We start from the raw sequence: 27691 nt of genomic DNA on the forward strand, positions 1-27691 counted from the left end.
AGTTCTTCAGTACATCAGTTAGTGTATCGCCATATGCTTATTATCCACATTTACTCAGCCCCCAACTCGTCACAAAAAATGAGGAGTCCAGCGTCTGGTGCTGTCAGTGGGGACCCTGGGGGGTGAGATGCAGCCTCCTGTTTGATAGATATCTAGTCTTGCAGCGTGGCCGTTTGTGTGATGGGGAATCATTGATGTGGGCTACTGTCAACATACATCATTGTCGCAGTGGCGCATGGACTTCACGCCATCTTGACCACCGTCGACTTATCAACTCGAAGTTGTATAAAACAGCTCTCCATCTCCGTCCATCCCAAAGTCAAATGGAATCTTTGCCTTCCTATTCCTTTCCCACTATCCTTTCTATTTAACTTTTGTTCTTTGAACTCTCCCCGCCATGTGCATAGCGCCCTCTGACGAGACGCCAACTATGAATGCTTCGACAGGTGGCGCACACTTCTCGTCACCTTCAAGTTTATCCTTTATTCGCCACGATCGGTCACAGTCAGCTCTGTCAGTTCTTATCTTGTTCAAGAATATTGGCTCCCTGACTTACCCAGACTTTCCAGTACCAATCCTCACAATCTTCACTCGCTGAACAGCTTCAATGACCATCAATTCAGTGTGCCTACAAGTCATAACTCAAGCTATGGCAGTTCTCTGAACCGCTGTTATGACATGTACCATGCGGAACCTGTGCTTGCAATCCCCGTTTCTGATATAGATTTCGCCCGTGGCAGCTTGTGCGTCATACGTGCCATTCATTTTTATCTCTATGCTTGACTAACATAGACATCCTAGGCATCCCGGAAGCAATGTCATGAACGACAGCATACCGCCGCAAAATCCTTCGAGACACGACACTTACCGCATAGGTTCCGGGGTACCCAGTGAAGAGACAGATCATTCGCCAGCCCACGTTTTCCTTCCTCACCCCCGCATCTCCCCAGAACGATGGCGCTCGCCCATGCCATCCCCGCCCCTACAAACGACTTTGCGACAGTATAAACACAACGCTTTTTCCTTCTATAACACACACGAGTCTCATCCTGGTACGGTTCCGCCCACCCGTTCCCCCAGATCGGTGCGGCTGGTCCCATGCGGCTGGAAAGAATGTAGCATTATGCTTGACGACACATCCATCGGAGGCATACGCCGTCATCTTGCAGCCTATCATGCCATTGAAGCCGTCCCGGACTTACGAAATAAGACTCAGCCGGGGACATGCAAATGGTTTGACGAGCGGGTGTGTGGGAGGAAGATGTATCGTGCGAGTTTGGCGAAGCACATTGCGTCGGTCCACCTGAGGAGCGTCACTGCGCAATGCCCACGATGTGGCACGCGGCTAGCCCGGAAAGACCTGATCAAACGCCACTTACAGACCTGCGAGGATGTACCACGGATGAGCGCGGCTGGCCGGTAAGGTTTCGCCACTTTCCATGGGCCGAGTCAGTGGCTAATTCAAATTTTCCAACTATCAGTGCGGGCAGACGCACGGGAGCTGGACGCCATGAGCATGATCCTCAATAGTACCGATGCTTCGTGCCGTGTTTTGACATTCCGATCTTTTTTTTTCATCCACATTCATCGATACATCCACCCCCATACAATAATTCTGTAAGTCATTGATATTTTGACAATATGCCAGATCATGCTATCCTAATCTATCCAAATCTATGGTATTGTTATCTTGCATTACATATGGCTTATGGTTTCTATGACAACATTGAATATGTACAACTTCTCTTGTTTGTTACTGTAAAGCCATGTTATGTGCAGAAATTCAATCCTGGCGAGGCGCCACTTCCGCCAACTTTCAAGTTATCTTGATGCCTTGATCGGTATTGGGTACAGTGATCAGAGTACGCATGGACACATCATCACACATACATGCGCCGATCACCGCACCGCCAAGCGAAAGCGAAATGGAAAATTGCGGGGACTCCGAGCAAGGAACTAACCGCTAGCCGGTCAGAGAAGATGTGGCATCATGGAGTCTAGGTAGAGGTCTGGTGAAGCAGACTGAAGCGTCTCTTAGCACTTGCTCGGACCGTATCATAATGGCAAAGATGTTTCCGACGGACACTTCATTACCCATCGTGATCAGGGCGAGTGGTGAAGGACCGTGCAACACCAATTGCTATCGTTTGATGTGGGCCTAATCCGCCTAATAGAGAAGACAATAAACGTATATCATTCATGTGGCACGAGCAAGAGACGGAAACAAATAAAAGCAACATAAACTCACCCGCCTCCACAGACTGGGCACATCCGTGGTGCCCGCTGATCATGATTGGTATGAACCGGCCTGTATGCCAAGACGATAGAAATCAAATCCAGTCTCCTCGTGTAGTCGCGTGTAGTGTGCATTCCCATTAGCCACGTTACATGAGCCTATTCTAGTCAAGTTCTACCGCTACCCCGCGTGCCAATGTTTAACATGCTTCTTGTATCCACTCAGCAGCGAGTTGCAGAACATCGAACGTACGGGATCAAGTCCGCAAAAGCGCAAGATTAGCCAAGTAATAAGGGCGAGGTGCCATTGGCGGTGGCGCGGCGAGGCGTAGTTGTGCGTGAGATTCGGAAGTTGACGCAATGCACTTATGTAACTACGCACTAACACACTACTAACACTGGCGCATCAAAGATGTATCGGAACATGATTGGAAGCGGTTCGTCTCTTCGATTCCCCCTCCCTGCCAAATCTCAAGCTGGACCCTCTCTGGATTGCTGGTCCGGCACGCATTCGACAAGAGCGGTCTTGTTTCCGGAGACTTCACGATACGAATGACATGGTAAGTCACTTGAGGTCCTCGTCCCGAATCGCTGCCTCACTGCCTTAGCCACAGCCGTAGGCACAGCACGAAGTTCCGTAATGTCGGTGGCCCATCACATTATGCAGGGAAGGTGCACATAAATGATTTGCATGGAATGGCTTACTGGAAAGAGCGGCGCACATGCGCACAATGTGGGCACAGGAGCGGGCGGCGTTCTCTGAAGTCCGCTCCACTTCATCACTACCTCGTCCAGGTTCCTAGCCATTTGCAACCGAGTATGCGATAGACCAAAACTGGGGTACGTGGGTGATATACCGGCCGATGACACACCTGGCGCTTGGGGCATGTATTTAAGGCGAACATTGGAATGCGAGAAGATATCAAGGCCTTCCTCTTCCAGCCTTCACTTTCTCTTAACCCGTCACGATCATTCACAATGCCGATGCAGCCTTTGCAGACACGTTCCTCTCTTTCAGCCGTCAGTGAAACAGGACAACACCCTCCCGCGAGTATCAACTCCCAACTCCATTTGTATTCTTCGAGAGGGTGCGTTTCCCGCCATTCAACCGCATTCACTTTTGAGCAGTAGTCCCACGATTTACTATGATTTTAGGCATTGTTTTGATAGCAATGCGCACATTCAGGATGGCTCCATGTGAGAATTATTACAGCTTTACTTTTTCCAATCGCGATTGTAACTTTTTGCTACAGGCTTGAAGTAACCAATGGTTATACCTCACATCTTCGCAGGACGACCAGTGGAGATGCGTATGTACAAATGACTACCTGAGTACCAATTATATTCCGCTGACATTCTTCATAGCATATCCTCATTTCAGTCTAGCTCAGGATTTAACGAGACCAAAAATACTCCGATAAGGAATCTCTTCAATCCGTCGACACACGCTGCGCGTCCTACTTCCAACGTCTTTGCTCATACCCACTCAACTACCGAGCAAATTCAAACCCCCGGACAGAGTCAAACATTCATCGAAAGCCCCCGAAGCGAAACAACGCATTATTATGCCCCAGCTCACTATCGCCAGCATTTGATTATACCTGATCCGGCTACAGTTGGAATTTCTCACAGAAGTGATGGACACCAAGTTGAGCTTGCCGAAGGCCGTCCCATCCCCCAAGGCGACTTCTCTCCTCATTCTCATGCCAACATTGGCGACACTAGCCTTCCCGCCCATGTCGCTTCCGTGAAGCCTCTCAGTGCAAGTGACTGTCGAGGTTCTCATATCCATCCTTCGTCTGCTGCCACATACCCGCCTCAGCGGATACCATGCTCTTGGTCGACTTGCCGCGTTCTACTTGATGATGTTTCCATTGGTGGATTTCGACGACATCTCTTAGCCTTTCATAAGGCCGAAGCCGTATCGGAATTCAAGAAATAATCAGGGAAATGTAGATGGGTCAAGGACAACGGGCGAGAGTGTGGCAAGAGGGTCTATCGGACGAGCCTTGCGAAGCACATTGCTGAAGTCCATCTCAAGAGCACAGTTGATGAATGTCCAAGCTGCGGCGAGTTGTTTTCTAGGCGCGACGCCAGGATTCGCCACTCCAAAAGCAAATGCTGTGCACCATCAAAAACGCGTACCCAGGCTTTGGCTCTGCCACGCGCACCTCGATGATCTCATGGCTTTACGATTTACATGTTGTGTTAGGGTTTCGTGGATGGTTTTGTCACCGTGGGCGGTGCCGAGCGCCGTTCATTTCATCTCTTCTAACGTCTGTCGTTACTACACGCTGTCTTTTCTGGCTCTGATTACATTATCTATCATTCTGTCTACAGATTTCTCAACATAGTGCTTGCACTATGCATATTTGTCTTGATGTAGGCTAAGCTTGCAATAGGTGTGTGTTCCCATATCTGAATGAGGACAAATTGGGAATGTTTCAGAATTGTGATTTTTAGTATGTTCGTTCCCGCGAGTTCGGGAAAGGCGATGGTGAGCGACACTATGATCCGTCGGAAAGGCAGTAGCAACTGATTAATTTGAATCATCTTAGTCGCAATCATGATGCTGGGCAATTGTGCGGCTTGGAACATGTATCGTTCATGACTGTAGTAGATGACATCATGACGTGGTTCTGAGTCTGCTGTCGCTGCGGCCTTGATCGGAATTTTCGAAGCATCCTGGTCCGAGCTTTTCCCTTTATTGAGCATCAAGCTTTCTCGCATCATCCTTTGCTGCCAGCTATGAAGAGCAAACTTCACCAATTTTGCAGCAATCATCTCATCTGTCAACTATTGGGGAGGAAGATTGATCAATGTGCAACGCGTTTTCCGCATGTGATCAATGCTAGCTGGACCGGACCCTGTTGACATACAGTTTACCCTTACCTTGGACGTTCACCTCAGTCGTCGGGCGGCGCGGCGGAAATTATCGCGGACCACCCCCGCTTCAAATAAATTGCGGTATAACTTCGCCTGGCGATGGGCCGCAGTCGGTTTTGTCACCCATTTATCATTCATCTGATTGGAGCGGACTAGTTGCGAATACCTCAGGCCGCCATCAGAGTATGGGCCAACAATCTCTTGGAGTCAAAACTTTGTTCTCTAATTAGGGTATGCTGGCCTTGCGATGGCGCATCTCTATCAAGTCAAGGACAATACCAAACGTGCAGATCAAGTTCAAGTGCATTTCGAGGCTCAGTTTTTGGCCAGTTGATTTTCACAGTGGTGAGATGTTCACGAGTGACACGAGAATGAAGCTGAAGCTTGGCACTGGGCCATGGCTACAAGTTTGGCTACCATCAATGCATTGAAGACTCGTGTTTAAGGCCGCGGTGGCGCGAGAAGATGTGGGTGAGTCATTGGAAGGCGGAGGCGTTCAGGCCCAGGGCCAACTGGCTCGTGCTGACAGACGCCCAGGCTATGCCACTGCCGTTCTTTGACAGACACCATGCCTCCTTGACTAGCACGAACAAGTGACCTCTGCTCAGGTCAAATTGGGAAGCTCAATTTTGTAGTCTGCACTACGCGGACTCACTTGGACAAACAAATAATGCTTGCAGGGCTGCGGCGTGCAACTTGAAAGTGACACAAGTGTTGTCCTCTGTGACCGTCGCAGTATCACAACTTTGGGCTTTTAAGGAATGCTTCCTCAGCTTGGACTATTGGATGACTCTCGCCTATACCATTCCCTCTCTTTCACTATGACCTCCATTCGAAAGATATCATTGACTCCTTTGGCCGTCACAGCGACTGGTTTGGTCTCACCTCCTAACCCGCAGTCATCCTGTGGCGATTATAGCTCACAGCCTCGTTACTCGTAAGTCTTTATGTTACTGCTCTCATCCTCTGCAAGGTGAGACCGCTGATTCCTCTTCTTGACCTTCGCAGCAACAATATAGGATCCTGCGATATTAATTGTCGACCTGCTCTATCGCAAATCTCCCCTGCACATGTTCCAGAATACAGGAATGTATTATCTGATTTTCAATTTCTAACTGCTCAGCTCGCTGAGGACAGCTTGTGCGTAATATTCGGTTCAAGGCCCTGCTGCATATCACTCACAGAATAGTTTCAGCAATACTGTCACGATGGAGTATTCGGGCCCGAGATCTCTTCCACCCAACAAGTTGCAGATAGGCCCGTACGAGGAAACATACCGCTATGGAGGCCATGAGGAGATCAAGGGTCCCCCCTCTGCGCATTCTGTCCCATACAGCCGTATCAACATGAAGGAGCGCGAACCAGTCGATGACACCACCATCGCTGCCACTACAGCCTCTCCGCGACCGTGTGTCTTTCCCAGAATATTTTCCCTCCAGCAAGACCTCCCAATTCCACCTGCGGCAACAGCGCAGTCGGCCGTCTCGTACCCGACCCCGCGCATTCCTTGTTTTTGGGTAGGATGCATGATCTTGCTTGACGACGTATCAGTTCCGGGAATGAAACGGCACCTTGCAGCCTTCCACGCGGACGAGGCTGTCCCAGAACCTATTACACCCATCGGAGTATGCAAATGGACTGTCGACAAAGACGGCCAAGTATGCGGCAAGACGCTTCATCGTACGGGCCTTGGGAAACACATCGCGTCAGTCCACCTAAAGAGCACTGTCGAGTGGTGCCCTCGGTGCCATACGCAGTTCTCCCGGCGTGATTGTGTCATTCGCCATCTCAAGAACTCGTGTGGTCATGCATAAGAGTCGCGGGGAGAATATGAGCATCAAGGCGTGCCTAGTCGCGTCGTTGCCCATGAGATTATCGATATGACAGTTCCGAAGAGACCCGCGTATTTTGGGAGGTCAAGTGAGAATTCTGAGGACCAAAAAGGATCGGCACGGGCGCTGCGTACCATAGATTGAGTTCAGTTTAATTGCGCTCGTCAAACTTTGTTTTTCCGTAGTGTACCATAACCGTTTTTTGCTGATATAATAAGCCCCAAATATTGTATTCCTATTTCTGTATGATCCAAGCTGGAACTCTCTTTGAGAGCTATCCAGCCAAAACATGACAAAACGGAACGCTTATATGCATTGCGATAAGTACGCGCAAACAAAGGAGCATTTTGATCAAATGGAATCACAGAACAAGGAGACGAGCCCTCTTATGAAATGATACCAGCTGTGCCGTTCGTGCAAAACTGAAGACACTTTCCATAACACCAGCATCCGATTCGAACCTGTGGGTTAAAATTTGAGCCACACGATTCCACCGCACAGGGTTTGTCCGTCTCATCGGAGCGCACATTAGTTGCGATTCATGAGATACGAGCCGTCAGCATGTGCTGCATCTGTCCTACCAAAAGCCAAGCCTTATCACGCACGCCGTGCATTTCAACACCCTACATGTCCAACCACTGCCCTTTCCAAAGAAGTCCGCCACGATGATACTACAATGTTCTAGAGAAAAGCCTCATATGCGAAGAACAAAATGCCACTAGATAAGAGGGTGTGAATAGGAGGTCATGTTTGCTGATTCGACGACGAACGAAAATATGACGAACAGTTCCTGCATAAGTTAACCTTAACGAAGTCCTGCTTGCAATCGGTACGGCCCATATCGTTGTGATCACGAGCTTATCCTCCTCCCCTCCTCGTCCGACGACAATGAAGAACAGGCATTTCCCTTCCCAATTGAGACTTGAAACATGTAAGCACAGGAGGACCTGACATCGCCATACAACTCGTATTATTGATCCTGCCCTCCTTCGATTCCGACTGACTGATCGGCACGAATGAGGCAAATCATCTGCGAAATGGCCTGTATCTTCGTCGTTGGACGTAGCATCGCCCCACCACCTAGAAGTCAATTTATCCTGTGCGCGCAGTGCCCATGCCTTTGTATGTATCTGCAAGTGACGCACGGAATTTGATCTCTCCGATGTGAAGGGTCCAAGTCTGGACATCATGCAGACAGTGCTTAGCCAAAAAAAGCTAGGGTATGATGAGGGCTTTGGAGCGAGCATCATGCGAGTCCGCTCGAAGCCTAAGATGTGACTGTGAACCGACTGTGAACGTACTCACAAGATGCTTTCATCCGAACACGCGTGTTCGGATGAAAGCATCTATTGCCACACCCATTCGGGCTCGGAGATGCCCGAGCCACGATTCTTATCCTGTGTTGGTCGCCGAATCCTTTTGGTTCTTGGGAAGATAATATTGAAATCTGAGCTCTTTACGGAAACATCTCTCAACAGGAGATGCATTTTGAGAAGTTCTTTACCGGAACAAAAAACCAGGCGTATATGGCATTATTATTGTGACTATCGCGAAGACTGTCTCATTTTCGGTGAACAAGTGCTATACAATACATTTACAGCCGCTTCCATTTGATTTCCCCTCACAAGTGCACTATTCGCAGAATATCATAGGGTGAACCCTACTCGAATATCCTGATGACCAGCTTTCCTGTCGTCTTCCCACCGGTCAAATCCTTCTGAGCTTGCTGTACATTTTCCCCCGTAAACGCATACTCCTTAAAGATATTGATCTTCAACGTGCCCTCAGCGACGAGTCTGAAAAGCTCAGCGCCGTATCGTCCCGCTTCTTCTGGAGTAGCAACATAATTACCCATCCTGTATCCACATAAGTGATGAGTTTACATCAAGGACCATTGGCACTGACGTAGGACGCAGAAGTCTGATATTTTTCTCTCCGAGTTTTGCAGGAGGGAACGGTGGCACAGCGCCCGATGCGTTGCCCACCGATACGAGGGTGCCTTTCCGGCGGAGCATCTTGAAGTCAGCTTCAAACCTGCGGTCATATTGATACACGTCATCACGGTATGACCGTGAGTGTGGAATCTGGAAGAAACACGTACGTATCTTTCCCGACACCGTCAAAGATGGCGTGGACACCCTCGCCATTGGTGATCTCCAGTACGCGTTGTACTGTATCCTCGACAGGATATAGGATCACATGGTCTGCACCGTGAGCGCGAGCGAGCTCCGCCTTCTCTGGAGTGCTGGTGGTACCAATAACTGTAGCCCCGCGAGCCTTGATGAGCTGCGCAAAGAGAAGGCCCAGCCCACCAGCAACTGTATGAACAAGGACGATGTCGCCCTTCTTCACTTCATATGCTTCAGTGACGAACGTCAAAGCGGTGAGCCCTGGATGTCAATGAAAGTCACTTGAAGTGAACAGTAAGGGAGGGCGAACCAGACCCACCTTGCGTCATCGCTGCGGCTCCCGTGATGAGGGGGACATTATCAGGAAGCACGATGACAGGTCGCCATGGCACACTAGTATATTCTGAGAAAGCACCCAGAGTGTACTGTCCTCCTTCAATGAAAAGGCTCACTACGACACGAACGAGTTTTACACTTACAATCGCAACATTCTTGCCGACCGCGAAGCCACGCTTCTTGTATTCTTCGTTGTTGACAACGTCAGGATCGGTAGGCAGGCTGACGATTGTACCAGAGCCTTCGGTTCCGAGCACAAACGGGAAGTTAGTGATTTTGTAAAGTCCTTTCCTGACTCAATAATGCGTAAGCCGCGTTTCTTGAACTTCTGCGCAATTCCGTGCACACCTGTAGTAGGTATCTATGAAGTTGACACCCCCGTAGTGCATCTACAATTGCATCACACATTAGGCGGAGTGAGAATTGTGAACATTATGCGTACCTTCACCACAATGTCTCCCGAGTCCCTCTTCGGGAACGGTACCCCCGTCTTCTCGATAACATCGAAATCTCCTGTCTTGGATATCGCGATCGCTTGAACGGTTTGCGGCAGTGACATAGCGGAACCGGACAAATGTCGAGTAATTTGGGACAAGTAGGAAACAGCCCTCTGCATAAAATGAAGTAGTGCTGAGAGAGATGGTGGGGCAAAGTAAGCTTCCACAAGCAATTGATTACAAGTAATGACGACGTCCAAAGTTTGTCCGAGTCTTAGTCAGACCATGGCACGAGTCGGTAGTAATAATTATTCCCGCCAAAGCCATAGCCTAAGCACATGCACAAGAGCTTGAGAGCTTGAGAGGCTTATGAGACTTGACTACGTAGTAACTCCTCGGTCTCGGAGAGTGCTGTCATATTGCCACAAGCCGGCGTAGCTAGGGCGTCGGCTGTGACGACGTCGATGTCACTGTGACTCATGTCATGCGCGATTACTGATTTCGCCCTGATTGATCGGTGCCGGCTTGTGAGTCAGGACTCACTGCAGCCCATCATCTTCTCGTCTACTACTTAGCTCCTCGACCTGACTGGTTCTTACAGCTTGCTCTTGACTCGACAACAGTCACATATACCCTAGAGAGGCTTGGTCATTCGGAGAGTAAGTGGATAAATACGCCTACTCAAGGAGAGCCTTACAAGACCATCACTACGACTGGTGCATGTCTACATCCTCTTCTGTAACCCACCAGACCCAATCTGTGAACAATATTGACGGAGACACTCATCGAAATCATGGACGTGGACATCGCAGCGGACAAACTAGTGACCAAGTGACCACCGATACACCAGGCCCAGGTCCACCACGAGGGAAGGGAAAACGACGGGGACAAAGAAGGGTACATGCGGAGCGACGAGGTGGAGATCCGTCTCAAGGCGATTCTGCACAACCTGTATCTGTCTCACAAGATACGCATGGTGTGGATGCAAGAACAAATCCTGCGCCTGGGCCAGCAGCCCCAAGGGGTCGACCGCGCCATCCCTCACCCAGGTCCCATTATCGGACCTCTCAGAACAGTGATTCTGTAGCATCTCAGACGGTGCATACCGGAGAGACGGCAGCCGGGAAACCTTATCGACGGGGCGTAAAATTTAATCCAACCCTTACAGAAGCTGCTCCCGCTGCTGGCAATGCATCGAACAATGACCAAAATCACCGGGGGGCTAAGAAGCCCCGCCGTAACTTGCCCAAAGGTGACGACCTGATGTCAAGGCTGATTCGCGAGTTGAGTGGGCAGCCCTATCCCGATTGCCTCATCTGTTTCTCTTCCATCCACCCAAACCAGCCTATATGGTCGTGTTCGCCGGTATTACCCGCTGCCGCTGCTATAGATGACAATCCGGACAGTTCCAAGACTGCCAGGAGGGAAGGAGAGACTGCACAGTGCTGTTGGACAAGTTTCCATTTGAAATGCATACGCCCATGGGCGGAGAAGAATATGAAGGACGTTGTGAACGCGTGGAGAGCGCGGGGAGAGGAAAAGGATGGAGAGTGGAGGTGCCCTGGATGTCAGTCAAGACGTACGACGCTTCCTATAGTGTACTGGTGAGTATATCTTCAGGGCTTGGGTTTCTATGTGATTCTGAAATCCCTCCTAGGTGCTTTTGCGGCTCTACACCCGATCCGAAGCCCCCTCGGCTCTCGACACCACACTCTTGCGCAAATCTGTGTTCGCGCCCTCGCGTATGTGGCCACACATGCCCATTTGCATGTCATCCTGGACCTTGCCCGCCGTGCAAAGTTATGACCCAGCTGCCGTGCCATTGTGGTCAGCAGATTCTCTCGTTCCAGTGTGCAAATTTGGCACCGGACAAGGCGAACAATAAGGCGGCCGCAGAGCTGTCCTGTGGTAAAGTGTGCGGGCGCACGCTTGGCTGTGGAAATCACAAGTGCAAGCAGATTTGCCATTCCGGATCCTGTTTACCTTGCGGGGTGCGGGATTTGGTGAGATGTTACTGTGGGAGGGAGGAGAAAGAGGTTCCGTGCGGCGATGGCGCGGAGAAGGAGTGCGCAGTGGTTGAATCGGGCAAAGAACAACGGTGGACTGGAAGATTCGACTGTGGCAATCTATGTAGCAGGTATTTCGATTGCGGATTGCACCGCTGCAACCAGCGATGCCATCCGCCCTCCAAGACGCCGGAACCGTGCCCGAGATCGCCATCCCGCATCTCGCACTGTCCCTGCGGGAAGTACGCTCTATCGCCCTCGTCGGCTTCCGCTTTTTCGCCGGGTGCGCTCCTCACACGGGCATCGTGCGCCGATCCCATACCAACGTGTGAGTCAATTTGCATGAAGCCGCTCGAGGGATGCACGCACGCTTGTGCTGTCCGCTGCCACATAGGACCATGTCCGCCTTGTGGGGTCATGCTCGTGCGCCCGTGTCGGTGTGGTGCAACAACTCGTCGTATCTCCTGCTCGGAGGACCAGGCGCGTGGGGAAGCTGCGGTGGGGGTGGGCGAGATTTTGTGTGATCGAGCGTGTAGCGCGCTTCGCGCATGTGGTCGTCATCAGTGCAACCGCATCTGTTGTCCGCTTGCGTCCCTGGCTAGTACCTCGAAGGGCAAGGGCAAGAAACGTGCTGGGCCGATGGATATGGCGATAGACGATACTGGGTGGCATGAATGCGATCTCGTCTGTGGCAAGACGCTTCCATGTGGCAATCACAAGTGCGAGAGGCGGGATCACAAGGGGGCGTGCCCGTCCTGCCTGAGGAGCTCCTTCGAAGAGGTACGTACGGATCTTTACATGCAGTAAATCTTCAGCATTGATCGTCATCTAGATGATCTGCCATTGTGGCCGCACAATCCTCGAGCCGCCCATTCCATGCGGGACCCGCATAAGTTGTCATTATCCGTGTGAACGTCCCCCGCTTCCCTGTGGTCATCCGAAGACACAGCATGCATGCCATGAAGACCCGATATCCTGTCCCTCCTGTCCGTTCTTAGCGAGTAAGATCTGTGCTTGTGGGAAGAAGACGGTGAGCAATGTCAGATGTTCACAGGAGAAAATATCTTGCGGCACACCTTGTGGAAAGTGAGTTCCGGTAACTAAAGCTGACTGTTGAGTGTAATTGACGATCGGGTTTACTGCGTCAGGCTTCTCTCGTGCGGATTCCATCATTGCGAACGGCTTTGCCATGACGATGGGTGTGGTTCATGTACAAGCGTGTGCGGCAAGTCGCGCAAACTCTGGTTCGTGATCCACTTTCTAATGATCAATGGGGTGAGAAGGTTGAGCCACTTGATTCGTTTTGTTAGCCTTCCAGCACACCATCCTTGTGCCCTATCGTGCCATGTCCCCGCAGCGTGCTCGGAATCGGAGCCCTGTCGCGCGACTATCACATTGAGTTGTCCGTGTGGTCGGATTCGCCAGTCTGCCCCGTGCGGACGGAGCACTGTGAACCCTGCTGGACGCGAAGGATCTCAGCAATTGAAGTGCTCGAATGAATGTCTGGTGGCAAAACGCAATGCGCGTTTGGCTGAAGCTCTCGGTATCAATCCGAATCATGAAACTCCCGGAGATAGGCAGGTCATCTACAACGATGAACTTCTTGTCTTCGCTCGCGCAAACCCTAGATTCTGCTCCATGGTAGAGAAGAGCTTATCTGAGTACGTTAGGGCGATATGAGCTCACTCAGAGCGGTCACTGACAGGTTGTTGTACAGCTTTCTATCCTCGGACAAGAAAAGCCAGATCTTGGCGCAAATGTCCGAGAATAAGAGGAAGTTCGTGCATGATGTGAGTAATTGTTAACGTGGATATGGATGTTATGTCTGAAACGCCTTCGTAATGGCAGCTTGCTGCCGTGTATCGGCTGGACACCCAGATGGTGGACCAGGAACCCAATCGCAGCGTGCAGTTGTTGCGAAGGATTGATTCTCGCATCCCTGCCCCACTTCTGTCTACCTCTGCGACAGTGTCGCCGTCAATTGGCGCCTCGTCATTCAGCCTGGGTAAGCTGACTGACTTGCGTGCCCCGGCACTTCGCCCACGGCCATCACCAGTCCCGTCCCCCGCCCCTCCGCCGGTCGCGAGCGGCTCTGGTGGAGCGTGGAGGTCGGTTGTTGCACGGCAGCCTCCGTTGGTCCCTACACACACTCCTCCGAATGCATGGGGCGCGGCACTCGATGCCAGGCCGACTGCTCGGCTCCCTCCATCTGCGACACCTTCCCGTCAAATCCCGTCTCCCGTTACTGTCGCTGTTGTTGAAGATGTTCCAGACAGCTGGGAAGACGACACATAGTAGACCTTCACAGGAATAGAATGCATATGATAGTGTTTCGATGCCCAAGATGCGCGACAGTCTGCTTATCGCAACGCCGGTCGCAACATACTTGGAATCGCCGGCGTAAATCCCCCGCATAAGTAATTTAGGAAGATTTTTATTGCAGTCTGGCTTGCCATGTGATCACAGAGTTCGGGTAGGGCGGGTAATGTCAATGGTGTCCGCACCTGCTGACATCGCCCGGCAGTGCAATTGGAATGGGTATGCGACATCGAAGAGCCATATCTCGGGTTCTGGTGAAATCCTAGCAGGGATTTCTGCGTGCCTGGTCAGCGTTACTCCTTGTGCGCACTTGTGATGAATATCAGACCACAGCCGCATTGCAGAGCTTTGCGGACCTTCACCGCCTGCGCCAGGGTACAGATTCTGGCGCTTGCGCGCGCACGTCCGACGTGCGCGTTTGAACGATCTGGTATGCATTTCATATACGCTCCAATGCCTTTACGAGCGAACGCGCAAATATCGGCGGAACGCGGTCGTCCACTGGGCCATGGGACGACGCCAGTACTTCTTGGGCCATGAAAGCATCGATCCGGCCTAGAACGGACCCATTTGTAACAGTGAACAGAAGCTCGTTGGGTTCTGACGGGGCTCGAGAACGAGGGTCATATCCGAGTTCTTGTCGGCGTTGCACATTCCGCTACTTCGCAAGCACGTCCTGGTCGTCGGTCGGCGTTTCGCCGATCTGTTTTCGCAGGGCCAATATGTAATGGGAACAGCTCGGGGGCATTTGCACACCCATCCCAGGCCATGGTCGCGGTGCTCTGCTATGCCCGTCAGAACAGCGACCCTGGCAGGCGTCGGGGACGCAGTTCAGTCCGACTGCCCGTCTTCGTCCTGCTGTGCAGGGGCAAGTCTGCGGGGTTGCCTGGAAGCATGCTGGCATCAGTCCACACAAGAACAAGGACTCAGAAGCTCGGAAATGGAGGGGTATGACAGTCCTCTGATGAAGATGACTTTCGATACGCGGTTTCATCTGTGCGCCCGGGCGGGGAAGTGGAGCCTTCAGCCGGCAATGAGACAATCTAGCAGCCCAATATTTTTTGGCCAAGCCTATGTCTGCGCAGACCTCGAGGCTCGAGCCGCTTTGACTCCTCGGAGACATTATGTACAGCTTGCAGTACGCACATGTGCTCTGCGGCACTGAAGGCTGTGGAGCACAGCAAGGATTTCATGTTGGATAACTTATCATGGGTTACCCAGATAGGATATCCGAACATTGAATCTTCCAGATCGCAAATTCAGCGCACTGCGCCGCCTTAATCGGAAATCGGCAATCGTGCCTGATCCCGGCCATTCGGCAAACATAATTGAATAAACACAAACTGCTATGAAAAAGTGGGACATGTCCATGAAGCACACAGATGGTGCCTAAAATACACATTTATTACCCTACGCGATACAAGTCTAAGTGTACGGATATAAGTGGCCGGGCTTTGACTCCGCCAGGAAGTCCTCGGAAACGTCGAGCTTAGAGCGATCATACTGTGCATGGAAATAGCAGACGAAGAGCAGCAGAACATAAAGACAAGATGCACGGAAACGGAGGTAAAGGGGAGGAAGAAGGGGATGAGAGAGCTTGTCAATAAGAGCCCTTGCAGTACTCGCCGGTGCTGCCATAGCCAACGATGGTAGCGCTGGCAGAAGCCACCTCACGAGACCCTACCTGCCCGAATTGCTCTGCAACGGACGCGACGTACAGTGATCTTGCATGTGACGACGGAGAGAGTCGAGACGGCCGATGACAGTATTGCAGTAGGGACAGACGCGCGCCAGGCTTCTGAGATGTTTCGCGGCGACATGCTTCGCGAGTCCAGCGCGGTCGAGCTCGCTGTTGCAGACGGTGCCGTCGACCCATTGACACCGTCCGCGATGGCCTTTGTGTTCGGGAACGGCTTCGTCTTTGTGGTATTGCGCAAAGTGACGCTTTATCCCCCCGACGGAGAGGTCGTCTAGTAAGACGTAGCAATTTCCCCAGCGACAGGGTACGGAGTTGGGGTGCTCGCAGGCACTGAGCAGCGGCGAGGACAGCGGGGGCGCTTGTCTGAAAAAGCGAGGGTACATGTCGCGCTCACGGTGATGAGAAAGGGTCGGAGGGATGGGGCTGTAGGGAGATGTCGGGCTCCGCTGCCTGCCAGTGCGACCGTGAGGGATAACGTGGCTGTTGGTCGAATCCTGATAGTCATAGTCGCCGTGAATTGTATTATACGTAGTGCCAATGTAAGGACTCTGCTGCGACAAGCTGGAGATCGTGCTGGTCGGCGAGGGTGCCGTCCTACAACAATAATTAGTAAAGGCGATATACTCGATCGGATAACAAACTTACAAGCTCCCATCGGGAAGAGCAAGGCTTGATAGCTCAGGAGTGAGTCCTGTCGGCGAGATTCTTGAGGCTTTGTCAGAAACAGGGATGATCGATGGGAGATACTGGATAGCTTACATATAATTAGGGTGACTAGGGTAAGTATTCAGCAAGTACGATGAATCGTTATGGGTAGAATAAAACGAGTTGGAGCTCCTTCAAGTCAATTTTACTGTCAGGAGGGCTAATGGTGAGTAATAGAGTGAACACCCACTGAATATACTGAGTAGTATTAGTGGGACCTGTATAATTTCGAGGTTCCTCATTTCTGGATGACGACAATATCAGAGTGGCCCACATATATGCAACCAAGGATGCTTACAAGCGCGTCTGGCTAGTGTATAAAGGGTAGGCGCGACCGGTACTCTGTGCAAACGAAGGGCGGCTAGCAGCATCGATGAGCATTGGCGGCCTATCCGAGCATACGAGATGCTCACTAGCTCTGGGTAGGGGATACATCCGTGGCTTCGTATGTCTCGCCGGGGGACGCCTCATACGTGCTGAGGTCATACCCAGCCGTGGCGCCGTGCGAGGCGTCGTTGAAGAGGGAAGCAGTGTTCTGGCGGTGGCCGAAGGACATGGTGAAGGAGGTAAGACAGACGCGACGAGAAGGGAGGAGAGCCCGGCGAGGATGGGGGATCCATTCAGCGCATCGAGCCGCTTATATACGACCGGGTCGGCGGACCTTAGCAGCACGAAGCTCTCATGTGTGAATGCGATGGAAGGAGAGCGACTCGGGCGAAACCACAGCGGGAATCTCACCCGCGATTATTGCGGAGATCCAAATAATCACTGCCCGCCCAAGTCCGACTCCCCCCTCCTGTCCGGCTCCCCATTTCCTTTCCTCGAATACTCTCCTGCATTTTTTCACGAAGCAGGCTCGCGAAATCAGACTTCTGTGCGCACTAGATCATGTTTCAACGTCCTGGCCGGTCTATTCCCGTCTCATCCACGAACTCAAGCGAGGACGGGCAGTTGCACGCCGGTTTGCGTGCGCAAGTGGCTTTCCAACGCTGACCTGCCTCTCAACAATTCACTAGCCTGCTTATGGGCTTTTGCCGTACTCGTGGCTCGTGTTCATCTGGAGGATCAGGACGCTCCGCGCCACCTGTGGACACGCGGAGAAGGCGTGCATTGAGGGTAGGCGACCTCTTGACGCTGACGCAGTGCCACGCTCAGAATGCAGGCACAAGGCCCATTCTCCCACCTTCACTTGATCTCATCCCCGTTTGCATCCAGCACTTGATATTCTCTCAAAGCTGAAGGCGAATCCTACTTCGACTGTGATCTGAATGGACACTATCTATTCGCGAAGCCGAATCATTTACGTCTAGCTTGTTCGCCCGTCCCGTTGAGATCGAGGGAGCAATGCATTTTGCGTCTCGACGCAACGTCGGTCGTCCGGGAGACATGGACCAGAGGTATCGAAGGAGCAAGCGAAGAATAGGCCCCAATGTCAGTTCACTCCTCTTCCCACTCTCATCGCCCCGATTGGCCGAAAGTGGCCCAGTGCCTCACCCGGAGTCGTGGATCCCGTTCATTAAGATCGACTACCTTCACACGACTTCAGCCTTCGCCAGATCCTCTTGTATCCGCGAATCTCCAGAAGCGACAATCGGGAAATGAGCTATCCCTTTCGTTCGCCGGTCGACATGAGATCAACGCATGTATAAACTACACGTGTCTGAACGCGCTCCGCGACACGGTGGAGACTTTGGTTGGTTGATATGCCACCTTCATTGGCTGGAGCGGGTTTAATCAATCGTACTTGCGAGTAAGTGCTTCCGGCCCTTTGTTACTAGTAGACGTTGTCATCAGATACGTTGCAAATGCTACCGTCTATGCTGCAAGACACGGTCAATGCTAATCGGATCTCATCTGCGCGCATGTGGGTGCTGCATGGTGTCAGTGTATGGGTGCGTCGTATGAAATTCTATAATGCGAGTTTCGCCAATTCGAGACCAGCTTGAAGATCGTCTCAGTGTTCTTGCGTGGTGTTTTAAACTTGAAAAGCTCAATAAAGCTCGATGATCTGCGTGTCTTGACAACCATATTTTGCTTTGGCTCCAACCGGCATGTGGAGGCGCGCCGATTGACTGCAGGCGTCTATTTAAGCGCGGGCTTGCCGCGAACGGGTTTGCGCGCTTACGATGACGCTCAAACCGACGGTCCCGGGGTTGCATATGACGGTCGTGAGGATCCAGGAACGGGCAGTGCGCAATTCAAGGATGTTCGGCTAATTTCCCCTGTCGATAGGCTGTTCGAAACGTCTTGTGGCACCGCCGGGAATCGTTCTTAGGGTCGCAGACCGCCATCATTATAGGAGCGACGCTAAGACAACTCGAGATGAACAAAGAGAAATATGCAACATTGACACTTGAACGATGCGGACTTGTGATGGGTGTCTTTCACAACGCCTTGTGTTTCTCTTCAAACTGACGCGGATCCATCCAGGACATAGGACAACTTCGCAACAGCTCGGCCGTAGTATTGTGTTGTTGTTCGGATGGTGGCATTTTCATGGGTCATGTTGTATCCATCGATCGCCAACCACCTCGGGTGCGACGTGATGTGTGCATGTGCATGAGCACGGCCCTAGGCCCTGGCTCTTGTTTGTTCCATTGCGATCGGGCTTGCGTAAACCATCTCTCTTTGGCAACTCAGTCTTCATCATCGGCGCATACGGTACCGCTGACCACCTTGCCCCTGTTCAGTCGTCGGCCCAACCTTCTGGTCACTAGAGCTTGTGTTATTCATTCTGACCGAGTTGCCAACGGGATTGGGCGCGCACAAATTTCCCGAGCGTTACCAGCAATATTCACGGCTGGTCACTGTGCAAGATGGATGGTAACCTCGAGGCAAGGCAATGCGAGCTCGCATGGGAATATCCAAGTGCGGCATGGCGACAGAGTAGGCTTGGCTGCATACTTGAGCGGACGCAGCGGTACTCGCGGTTCGTCTCGCGTAAATTCGAATTTACAAGCGTCCCGCGAAGATCGAGCAAAAATTAGCCTGACAGTCTTATGTGGTCAGTCAGACATATATGCGATGGAGGTATGACGAGTCATGGTCACGATGGGTGTCGGGAAAACCGCAAACCTTTGGAGATGCGCGATGCCCGGGTCGGGATGATCGGGCCTTTGAGTCAACTATGTAGTAGTCTAAAGATATCTCCACAATCCCGGCGTCCTACTACTGTTCTGAGTGTTCCAACAGAACGTCCCTCGTCTGATCGAAAGTCCCAACGGCGTTTCTTCCCCGGATCGTTCCTTCCATCACTATGGCATCATCAATCGTAAAATGCGCATTCTCGGTCAAGCTAATTGTACGCTAATTGGTAAATGAAGGTGTTCGATGATATCCAGACACTTGTTCCATGCCCTACAGTGCTTCACTGCGCCGACAAAACGTATGTGTCGCAAATTCGTAAAGATGAGGCCAAAAATGCGGTTCAAACAGCGCCCTTAACGGGCTTTTTTAGTGTGGGAGCCTCGACACGTCAGTCTGCATTCCCGAATGCGTCCAATACGTCCACTTTCTGCTCATCGATAAGCCCACACAGGGATGCAGTTGCAGTTTGGCTCTCGATCCTCGTCCGCGATAACCTAGCTCCCACCGCAGTGCTTCATATGGCGAACGACGCAATCGTTTCGAGAGAACGACGCGTGGCAGAGCGGGCATTGCTTCACCGTACTCTTCAAATGGACGGACGCGATGTGCTTCCCCAGGCTCGCGCGGTGAAGCCCCCTGCCGCACTCGTGACCGTGCTCCCCGAGTGTCCATTTACACATCCCCGGTTGCGCGTCGAACGTCGGGACTGCCTCGTCGGCGTGGACGGCTGCGAGATGCCGCTTTATCCCCGCGATGGACGTATCATCAAGTAGAATCGTGCATCCTGTCCACAGACAACGCGTACGCGAGACCGCGCTCGGGGAGGTTGTCAACATCTGCGGTGTTGATGGGGGCGGGAGCCAATCCTGGTGGAGTTCGCGGCTGGGCTCTGGACGTGACAAAGTGGAGGGTACGATGAAACTTCCGGGGCGAACCACTGCCGAACGTCGTACAAGGGCAATCTGACTTTGAGGATGCGTATTGATTGCCGGGGTCTGGCCTGTACGTCCCTGATGCCTTGTCTCACCGTACATTTCTCCGGTGTGCAGTGTGCGGCTAAATGTAGCACTGCCAGGAGGATGCGCCACCCTGTCGTGAGATAATGAGATCAGTAAAATCAGACGGCTGCACCACAAATGGTGCACTTACATCCTGTTCCCCGGAAACTGGGGATCGTGGGACCGAGGAACAGACAAGAATTGCTGTGTGGCATCAATGCACATGGTGGGTGGGGCGAGGGATGGACAAGCGGTAGGATGTGCTACACGCCACTGATCGGCAGGCACACCAAATCCTACACTACACGCGTGGGATTTTGCATGAGCAAGAATTCGGGGAGTGTACGAGAGAAGGGATGAATACTCACCCAGGGGGAATGATGGACATGCCATTGGGATAGTAGGAAAACTGAGAGCCATAGCGGACGTCAGAGGAGACTCTGGGCGTAGAAGGCGGGATGGGAACAGTCGCAGGATCAGCGGAATATTGAAAGAACGGGCTCGGATAAGAGTTCATCACACAAATGCACAAAGAACAGCTAGTGGGTGAGATTTTATCAGAGCTCTTAAAACCCTCAGCAATCGGAATGTTAGAATGGTTGCCGGTGGGCATAGTCAGCACGACAACCTGCGCGTAGCACAGGACAGGGACTCATGCTGAGTCAATGGTCGCGGTACGTACGCGTGGAACAATCCACAAGCTTACATGTCAGACAGTGAGCGTCCTCGTCGGTCATCTGAGTGTACCAGCGGAGGTCGTGTTCGTGGGCTGCTGCGGCGGTGGCATAGCCTGGGCGGTTAGCTGCATGAGCTGCACTAGCATATCCTCATTGTCGTCGTGCATATCTTCCCCTCCCTTGGCCACCCACCGCAGTCGGAAAAGATCTCCCCGCTTCCATCGGCGTACATGAGATGCATATCATGACGGCCGGGAACATGCGCTACATGTGGCAACGTCCCGACTCACAGGAGGGAATGCAGTACTTGGACGCAGCCCAAGAGATCCTTGAGATCCAGCCGAGCGCACTGCGGTCAGCTGCCAAGGCCTAAGCAGACCACAGCATCGAACTGTCTGACATGGTCGTCAGCCTGAGCTTGATTCCCTCTATCATGCCCTGCGCGCGCATGGTGCGCCTACAGTTTTGACGTGAGATGACCAATATATCTTGTGAGAGTGAATGAGCACTTACTTGGCGGCCAATCCAGTAAGGTGGATTTCGTGCTGCACCGACTACATCATCACATCACTCACTCCAATAGCGTGCGATGTAATGGCTGTCTCGATGCGTAGAACCCGCCCCCGAGCTGATCATCTCTTCGTTCGAAGTCCACGTTCCAACTCAACACCTACTCAGCCGATGAACCATGGCCACATGTCCAGCGCGTTGGGATCCGGAGTAATTCGTGATCAATGTGTGTGAAGCTCGCAAAGCTCGGAGCCTCGGAGGTGCGAGTCGGGAGCATTGCCGCGGGAACGGCGGCCTCGGAATGCGCAGCCTCGGAGGCGGTACGGTTCCGCCGTTTCAGTAATCGGGTCAAGTTGCATTACATAGATACAGGCCGCGATTAGAACGCCCTCTACCAGAAAGCCATTAAACATACAGAAATTGCCACAGTCCTCAAGTTGAAGCGTTTGTAGTCTGTGAGCGCTTGGATAATCTACGCTCGATTTCTAACTCCGGCCGAGCCAGTTTCACACCTTCAATCGAGAAGAGTTTGCTCCCGAGACTTGTGTAGCCTTGGGAAGCAACTCGATCTTGATCGGGCGAGACGAACTTGTCGGAAGCTAAACGACACGGAATCAGGCTACACTTTCACCTTGGAGACGACGCCCTAAGATTGTTGCTTTTATGAACTGCGCTCCATTTTTGGCTTGCGATCAACATTATTTGCGTATGTCCCAATCAGCAAATTTTTGACTCTCAAGTCTGTAGTTAAGAGCCCCTCGTCTCCGAGATCTTCAAGAGACGAGCAGGTAGGCGTATTCAATGCGTTATAGGTGAGATGTTTGCACACTCTTGTGAAGAAATAGGACGGTTGACGGACCATTTATCGCTATACATACTTTACAAATTCTCAACTTGCATGTTTCTCGCAACAATACATCCACCTGGAGGCAGCTATCAGCTCACTCCATTTGGACCTAATGCCATTGCGACAACGATACAGCTTGACATGAATAGTCTCCTCAGTAGAACAACTTGACATAAATAACAAAAATAAATAATATCATCCCTGGCAACTCGTAGCACAAAGACTGTCTCGCAGCCCGTGTGGAAATGAACCAGTCAAGATGATGACAGTGATAAGAGCGAATGTAAATGATAGCAAGAAGAGGTCAAATAAACAGTCACATAAAATTATGATCCAGTCATGATATCACCGTCTCGACTGCCCAGCTAAAGGTACCAACCTCAGGGCATTTCGCCATTGCGGCGGTGCACCGTGTCGAGGTGACGCGCTACGGCGTCAGGCCGCGAGAACGGCTCGTGGCACACGAGGCAATTCTTGACCATACTCCTCAGATGCACCGTAGCGCAGTGCTTCGCAAGGCTAGCACGCAAGAGCACCTTTCCACATTCGGACCCATTGCTTTGAGTCCATCTGCATTTCCCCTCCTGCCCTCGGAATTGTGAGACAGCTTCATCTGGATGGGAGGCGGAGAAGTGTCGTCTCATTCCTCCAGTAGAGATATCGTCCAGGCCGACGTCACAATCCGCCCATTCGCACTTCGGATGCGGGTAAGAACATGCAGAAATTGTCGACAATGACGTCGTAGGCGGAGTCGGAGGCGGGGCATGGTAGGAATCAACGATTTGGCGAGACATGGGAGGAACAGAAGGGTATTCATGGCGAGTATTGACATCGGGTGAGAAAGGGGCACCTCCAGGCACGGGCCTTGTCATAGATGGACGGCTCCGAGAGACATCAGCTGTGTGCCCGCCGCGCTGTTGGGTGGTATTGATGACGGCGGTGGCGTGGGGTGGTCCTGAGCGCCCCCTCAAAGGTGCACGGGGAAGCAGGCAGGTGCTCATACGAGAGTCTTGAGGGAGCGATCCATCTAAATGAGGCTCAGTGACGGCTCCAACACGCGGAGGAGAAACATCGATGGCCGAAATGTAGGAAGCAGCTTGGCGGTGGTCAATATACGCCTGGGTGTCGGGCATGAAGCCCACTGGAGGGGGACCTTTGATCTCTTCATTCCCTCCATACGGATACGTGTCTGTGCGATGATTGTTGGAGGTATAGGACACGTCTCCGTATCCTCTAGTGCTTGCGGGAAATCTAGAGCTGGGTGATGATCTATATATCAACAAGAGCTGATGAAGATCAAAACGTCGTTACGTACCCGTTTCCATTAATGGCCATGCGCGGATTTATATGCTGGATGGCAGATATGCCGGACCTGATGAAGGCATCAGCGTCAACGTCTGGGGAGGGATATCGCGCCACTCACTCTTGCGGGTGTGTGGTGTAGGCGAGGGAAGATTCCATAGAAGGCTGAGCGCCGACACTGGGGAAGACTCTATTGCATTTGGAGGTATCGAGCCAGGGGTCAATAAACAAAGTGAGTAGTGTGGACAAGCACATACAGGGGGATTCTCTGAGAGAAACCGAACGGGTTATCATTGCCTTGACGGGAAGAAGTCGGGGAGGTAGCCCGACCAGCGGGAGGGACTGCAGTCGGCGATACGAGATACTTGCGTTGGCCTGGCATTGCGATATGCTTGAACACGCAGAACGGGAGAGGACTGGAAGAAAGTGCGTTGAACAATGGTCAATGGTCAACGGACCTCTCATATACTCGAAACAACCCGACAAACACGAGCGAGGAAGACACTTGCACGTTTCGAATGCCTGTATGTCGCGCATGCGTGTGCGTGTTGCGACCCACCGGAGCTAGAACAAGCAAATTGTCCTTGTGAACCTCGGGCAGCCACTAGCTCGCGCCGCATGGCCTCCTCCTCGTTTATTGGGTCTGTATCCGACCGCGGGACGATGCCGACCCAGATATATGATTAGTCTCCTCTTACATACAAAATGCATCCAGGTTGATTTTACCCAGGCGAGCACCATAATGTTGAACACGAGGAAACCTCGAAAGACAACTGAGCGTGAGGAATAACACAAGAGTCTGGAGCCAGCTACTCACCCTAATATCATGTGTGCTCACCTGCGCACGCAACATGCAGTCTCAACCACAGCGGAAGCGACGCCGGCGCCGGCGCATTGTCTGTGGCCAATCGCGGCTCCCTGTCAGAGCAATTCCAGCTCCGACTCCCCTTCCTCCCACTCCTGCAACTTGGTATCGTCTCACAGTTGGGTTTGTCTCCCGTGCCTCTCGCGCCCACAATCTTTATACTTTCACACCAGACATGCGATGTTGAGCACGAGGACTAGTGGGCAAACGAGGTAAGATGCCAGCACGCCAGTGACTTGAATATGCAACATACCTCAGCACGAAGACCTCTACACCTGCCCCACGTTCTTTGTGGAGGTTTCTGATTCACTTCGTGCCAGTGTACGATGCTTTGTGCGCCGAATATGAAGCTGACGGGAATCTATTCCTGCTCGCTCATTTTCATTGCAGACCCCGAGCCGGAAGATTCCAGACACACCGACCTAGGCGTGGTACAGACGTGCGTTGTACAGTCACTTGCTCGGCATCGATACACGAAGACCATATACCTCTTTAAACGCTCATCTTTCAAAGCGGCTCTGTGACTGGCCCAGAGCAGGCCGTATATGCGTTGTTTTCAGTTTATTTTGCAGAGCTCGATTTGGGTATGGGGAGAAACTCACAGAAGACGGGCAGCACTGAAATATAGACGACACCCGCTACGTAAACCTTCGTGTACCAGGTGGATACGGACTATGGGCGAGCAAGATATTTCTCCTCTTGTTAGACAACGAGTCGTATTCGTCTTCATGCCTGTGTTATGATCGATGAAGACATGACATGGCTACTGGGTTCGGCGAGATCGCTCATCACTGATCGTCTACGCCTTCACGACTGGTTGGCTACGGCGATGCGGATTTTCACCACGTAGATTTGTGAGTTCAGCTGCCGTATTCCTATCGTTACAAAGAGCCTCCTGCGCGCTCACCATAGACAGATCCACGATTTCCACACCATACACATGTTTTTAATACGTGATCGCAATCTGCAAAGCCTATCTTGTGACTGGGCGCGAAGATGGAGATTTTTAGCCTGAAGACGGAACGGCGAAGCGTGGAAACCTCGTGCTAGCTTAGCGAACTCCGCTGTATTTTTGGCGCATCTAGACTGTCGTCGTCCGACATTACGGAGGACGCCCTTTTTGCGGCGACGTCAATCAGGCCTAAATCTCAGAACGCAGCGTCCCACGCAGAGCCCCTCACGTCCACTCGGATTGTCTCGCCAAATGTCACTGACCACCAGGCAAGCTCCCGCCATGCTCGAGTGAGAACAGAGGGCTCTGATCAGTCATCATGTGGCCAAGTTCACCGTGGTTCCTGCTATGCGTGTGATAACTCACCATTCCGTTGATCCTGTTTATTATGTCTCTGTAGGTTCTCGATCTAGCATTCGGTTATGCCTTCGAGGCTGTCGATGCTGGAATGTGTCAATAATTGGGCAAGAATCGCAAGCTTGCACGTTAATGTCGCTAAGGTTTTGTCAAGCTAACCATCTAGATACAAACAGGTCAGCATCTGGTCATAATGTCGTATTAAGTGTATACTTGATGGGTTGCTCTAGACTTTTCTCAGGTGACATTCCATATGCCCTGCATTGGAAATAGTCACTAACAGTGGGTAAGCCACTGCGCTGGTTAGTCCAAATCGTTTCATGTTGTATCTGAGATGATAACTGGTGTCGGATATGTCTGTCGGATATGGGACAATACATAGATCATCTGCCACCCACCGCAGATCTCCTCGAAAAATATAACGCGTGATAGCATTTGGAGCACTTGCCAATGCGACTCGTTAGCATCTTCCCAGTTGTATCCCACAGCAGATGTGATGCTCGTAGATTTTGACACTATGGATGGACGACAACTTGCGAATGCGGTGATTAACCTCATGAGGTGAGAAAGATAAATCATCAAGTGATGAGCCCGGATATCGATCATTACGACGACTCACAAAGCCAATGATACTAGTTGCACTGACAGCAGTAAGCTGTCCTTTTCACCATCATTTGACTGCTTCATTATTTATGCAATTTTTCTCGATCTTCTAGATAGAATCCCAAATCCTAGGATACGGTTGCTTCAGGATATCAGCGTACATCTAGAAATTAGGTAAATTGAAGTGATACCGCCGGATATCCTCTTTAACATTTTTTGTAATAATCTGTGAAATTTCCTTGAACGCAGAACATGGTCAACACCATTTATACCCCTGGAGAATATTCCTAGGGCGACAATATCCTTGTAAGCTAATCGGCACAAGGAACTGGGGCTGTCATTGAATGTTTGAGAAACAGCAGAACAAGAGCGACACCACATACGGGCGATTGGAGGCAACCTTAAAAGTGGAAACTCAGAGTGTGAGTAAGATAGTCGTGAGGGGGTGTGAACCAGAGCAAATTTTTATTGTTATTGTGAGGCCATGGCATCTCGTGTACTCCAGACGCTCGTCTCATAGCAGCCCCCGGGAGATCAACAGACATCACATTTCGTAGCGCCTGCTTCGTGATTCCCAAGAGCAACAAATTCCTAACTGGGGAGGATAGGGGCTCATTGACAGTTGTCAGATGCGCCGATGTACTACTTGCTTGTGTAGTACGATATGCAAGAAGATGTACGCTTCAGCAATGGCGCGAGTAGCAGCCACAATCCTCTACAATTGGATAAGCTGGCTATCTTAGTCAGTAGTCAAGTCGTGGTACTGGGTTCCACTTCGTATTTCGCATTCTGAGAGCAGGTCTGTTTTGCTTCCGCATTCGATGTCTGTGCGGAATTTAGTGTCATGGAAACTAGATTCCAATTATTGAGGTTGCTAGTGATATAATCTTTTCGAGACCTTCCGCCAGT

The 27691-nt window shown here is 51.6% G+C and overlaps 8 protein-coding genes across 8 annotated transcripts; 4 read left to right on the top strand and 4 right to left on the bottom strand.

The window, feature by feature from the left end:
- Positions 1 to 3213: 3213 nt before the first annotated feature.
- FIBRA_08210 (uncharacterized protein) lies at positions 3214 to 4177 on the top strand (the record flags this gene model as incomplete). The annotated part of the gene is made up of 4 exons (XM_012329862.1): positions 3214 to 3323; positions 3391 to 3432; positions 3489 to 3545; positions 3601 to 4177. The coding sequence occupies 4 exons, from the start codon at positions 3214 to 3216 to the stop codon at positions 4175 to 4177; spliced, it is 786 nt and encodes a 261-aa protein (XP_012185252.1).
- Positions 4178 to 5942: 1765 nt separating this feature from the next.
- FIBRA_08211 (uncharacterized protein) lies at positions 5943 to 6935 on the top strand (the record flags this gene model as incomplete). Its single annotated transcript, XM_012329863.1, has 3 exons — positions 5943 to 6058; positions 6130 to 6261; positions 6317 to 6935. The coding sequence occupies 3 exons, from the start codon at positions 5943 to 5945 to the stop codon at positions 6933 to 6935; spliced, it is 867 nt and encodes a 288-aa protein (XP_012185253.1).
- Positions 6936 to 8613: 1678 nt separating this feature from the next.
- On the bottom strand, positions 8614 to 9977 carry FIBRA_08212 (uncharacterized protein; the record flags this gene model as incomplete). Its single annotated transcript, XM_012329864.1, has 7 exons — positions 8614 to 8809; positions 8859 to 8987; positions 9055 to 9343; positions 9402 to 9507; positions 9562 to 9709; positions 9767 to 9807; positions 9861 to 9977. 7 exons carry the CDS (start codon positions 9975 to 9977, stop codon positions 8614 to 8616), a joined length of 1026 nt encoding a protein of 341 aa, XP_012185254.1.
- Positions 9978 to 12028: 2051 nt separating this feature from the next.
- On the top strand, positions 12029 to 12385 carry FIBRA_08213 (uncharacterized protein; the record flags this gene model as incomplete). Its single annotated transcript, XM_012329865.1, has 2 exons — positions 12029 to 12189; positions 12256 to 12385. The coding sequence occupies 2 exons, from the start codon at positions 12029 to 12031 to the stop codon at positions 12383 to 12385; spliced, it is 291 nt and encodes a 96-aa protein (XP_012185255.1).
- A 513-nt stretch (positions 12386 to 12898) lies between these two features.
- FIBRA_08214 (uncharacterized protein) lies at positions 12899 to 14156 on the top strand (the record flags this gene model as incomplete). Its single annotated transcript, XM_012329866.1, has 6 exons — positions 12899 to 12947; positions 13010 to 13105; positions 13172 to 13239; positions 13287 to 13522; positions 13579 to 13651; positions 13710 to 14156. The coding sequence occupies 6 exons, from the start codon at positions 12899 to 12901 to the stop codon at positions 14154 to 14156; spliced, it is 969 nt and encodes a 322-aa protein (XP_012185256.1).
- A 1449-nt stretch (positions 14157 to 15605) lies between these two features.
- On the bottom strand, positions 15606 to 17140 carry FIBRA_08215 (uncharacterized protein; the record flags this gene model as incomplete). Its single annotated transcript, XM_012329867.1, has 6 exons — positions 15606 to 15835; positions 15899 to 16473; positions 16525 to 16625; positions 16705 to 16828; positions 16883 to 16945; positions 16998 to 17140. 6 exons carry the CDS (start codon positions 17138 to 17140, stop codon positions 15606 to 15608), a joined length of 1236 nt encoding a protein of 411 aa, XP_012185257.1.
- Positions 17141 to 20165: 3025 nt separating this feature from the next.
- FIBRA_08216 (uncharacterized protein) lies at positions 20166 to 21282 on the bottom strand (the record flags this gene model as incomplete). Its single annotated transcript, XM_012329868.1, has 3 exons — positions 20166 to 20760; positions 20821 to 20970; positions 21038 to 21282. 3 exons carry the CDS (start codon positions 21280 to 21282, stop codon positions 20166 to 20168), a joined length of 990 nt encoding a protein of 329 aa, XP_012185258.1.
- Positions 21283 to 23083: 1801 nt separating this feature from the next.
- Positions 23084 to 24387, bottom strand: FIBRA_08217 (uncharacterized protein; the record flags this gene model as incomplete). The annotated part of the gene is made up of 4 exons (XM_012329869.1): positions 23084 to 23960; positions 24019 to 24075; positions 24127 to 24195; positions 24263 to 24387. 4 exons carry the CDS (start codon positions 24385 to 24387, stop codon positions 23084 to 23086), a joined length of 1128 nt encoding a protein of 375 aa, XP_012185259.1.
- Between the last annotated feature and the right edge of the window lie 3304 nt (positions 24388 to 27691).

The sequence above is a fragment of the Fibroporia radiculosa genome (assembly GCF_000313525.1).
Source record: "Fibroporia radiculosa TFFH 294 genomic supercontigs, scaffold55230, whole genome shotgun sequence".
Taxonomy (NCBI): domain Eukaryota; kingdom Fungi; phylum Basidiomycota; class Agaricomycetes; order Polyporales; family Fibroporiaceae; genus Fibroporia; species Fibroporia radiculosa.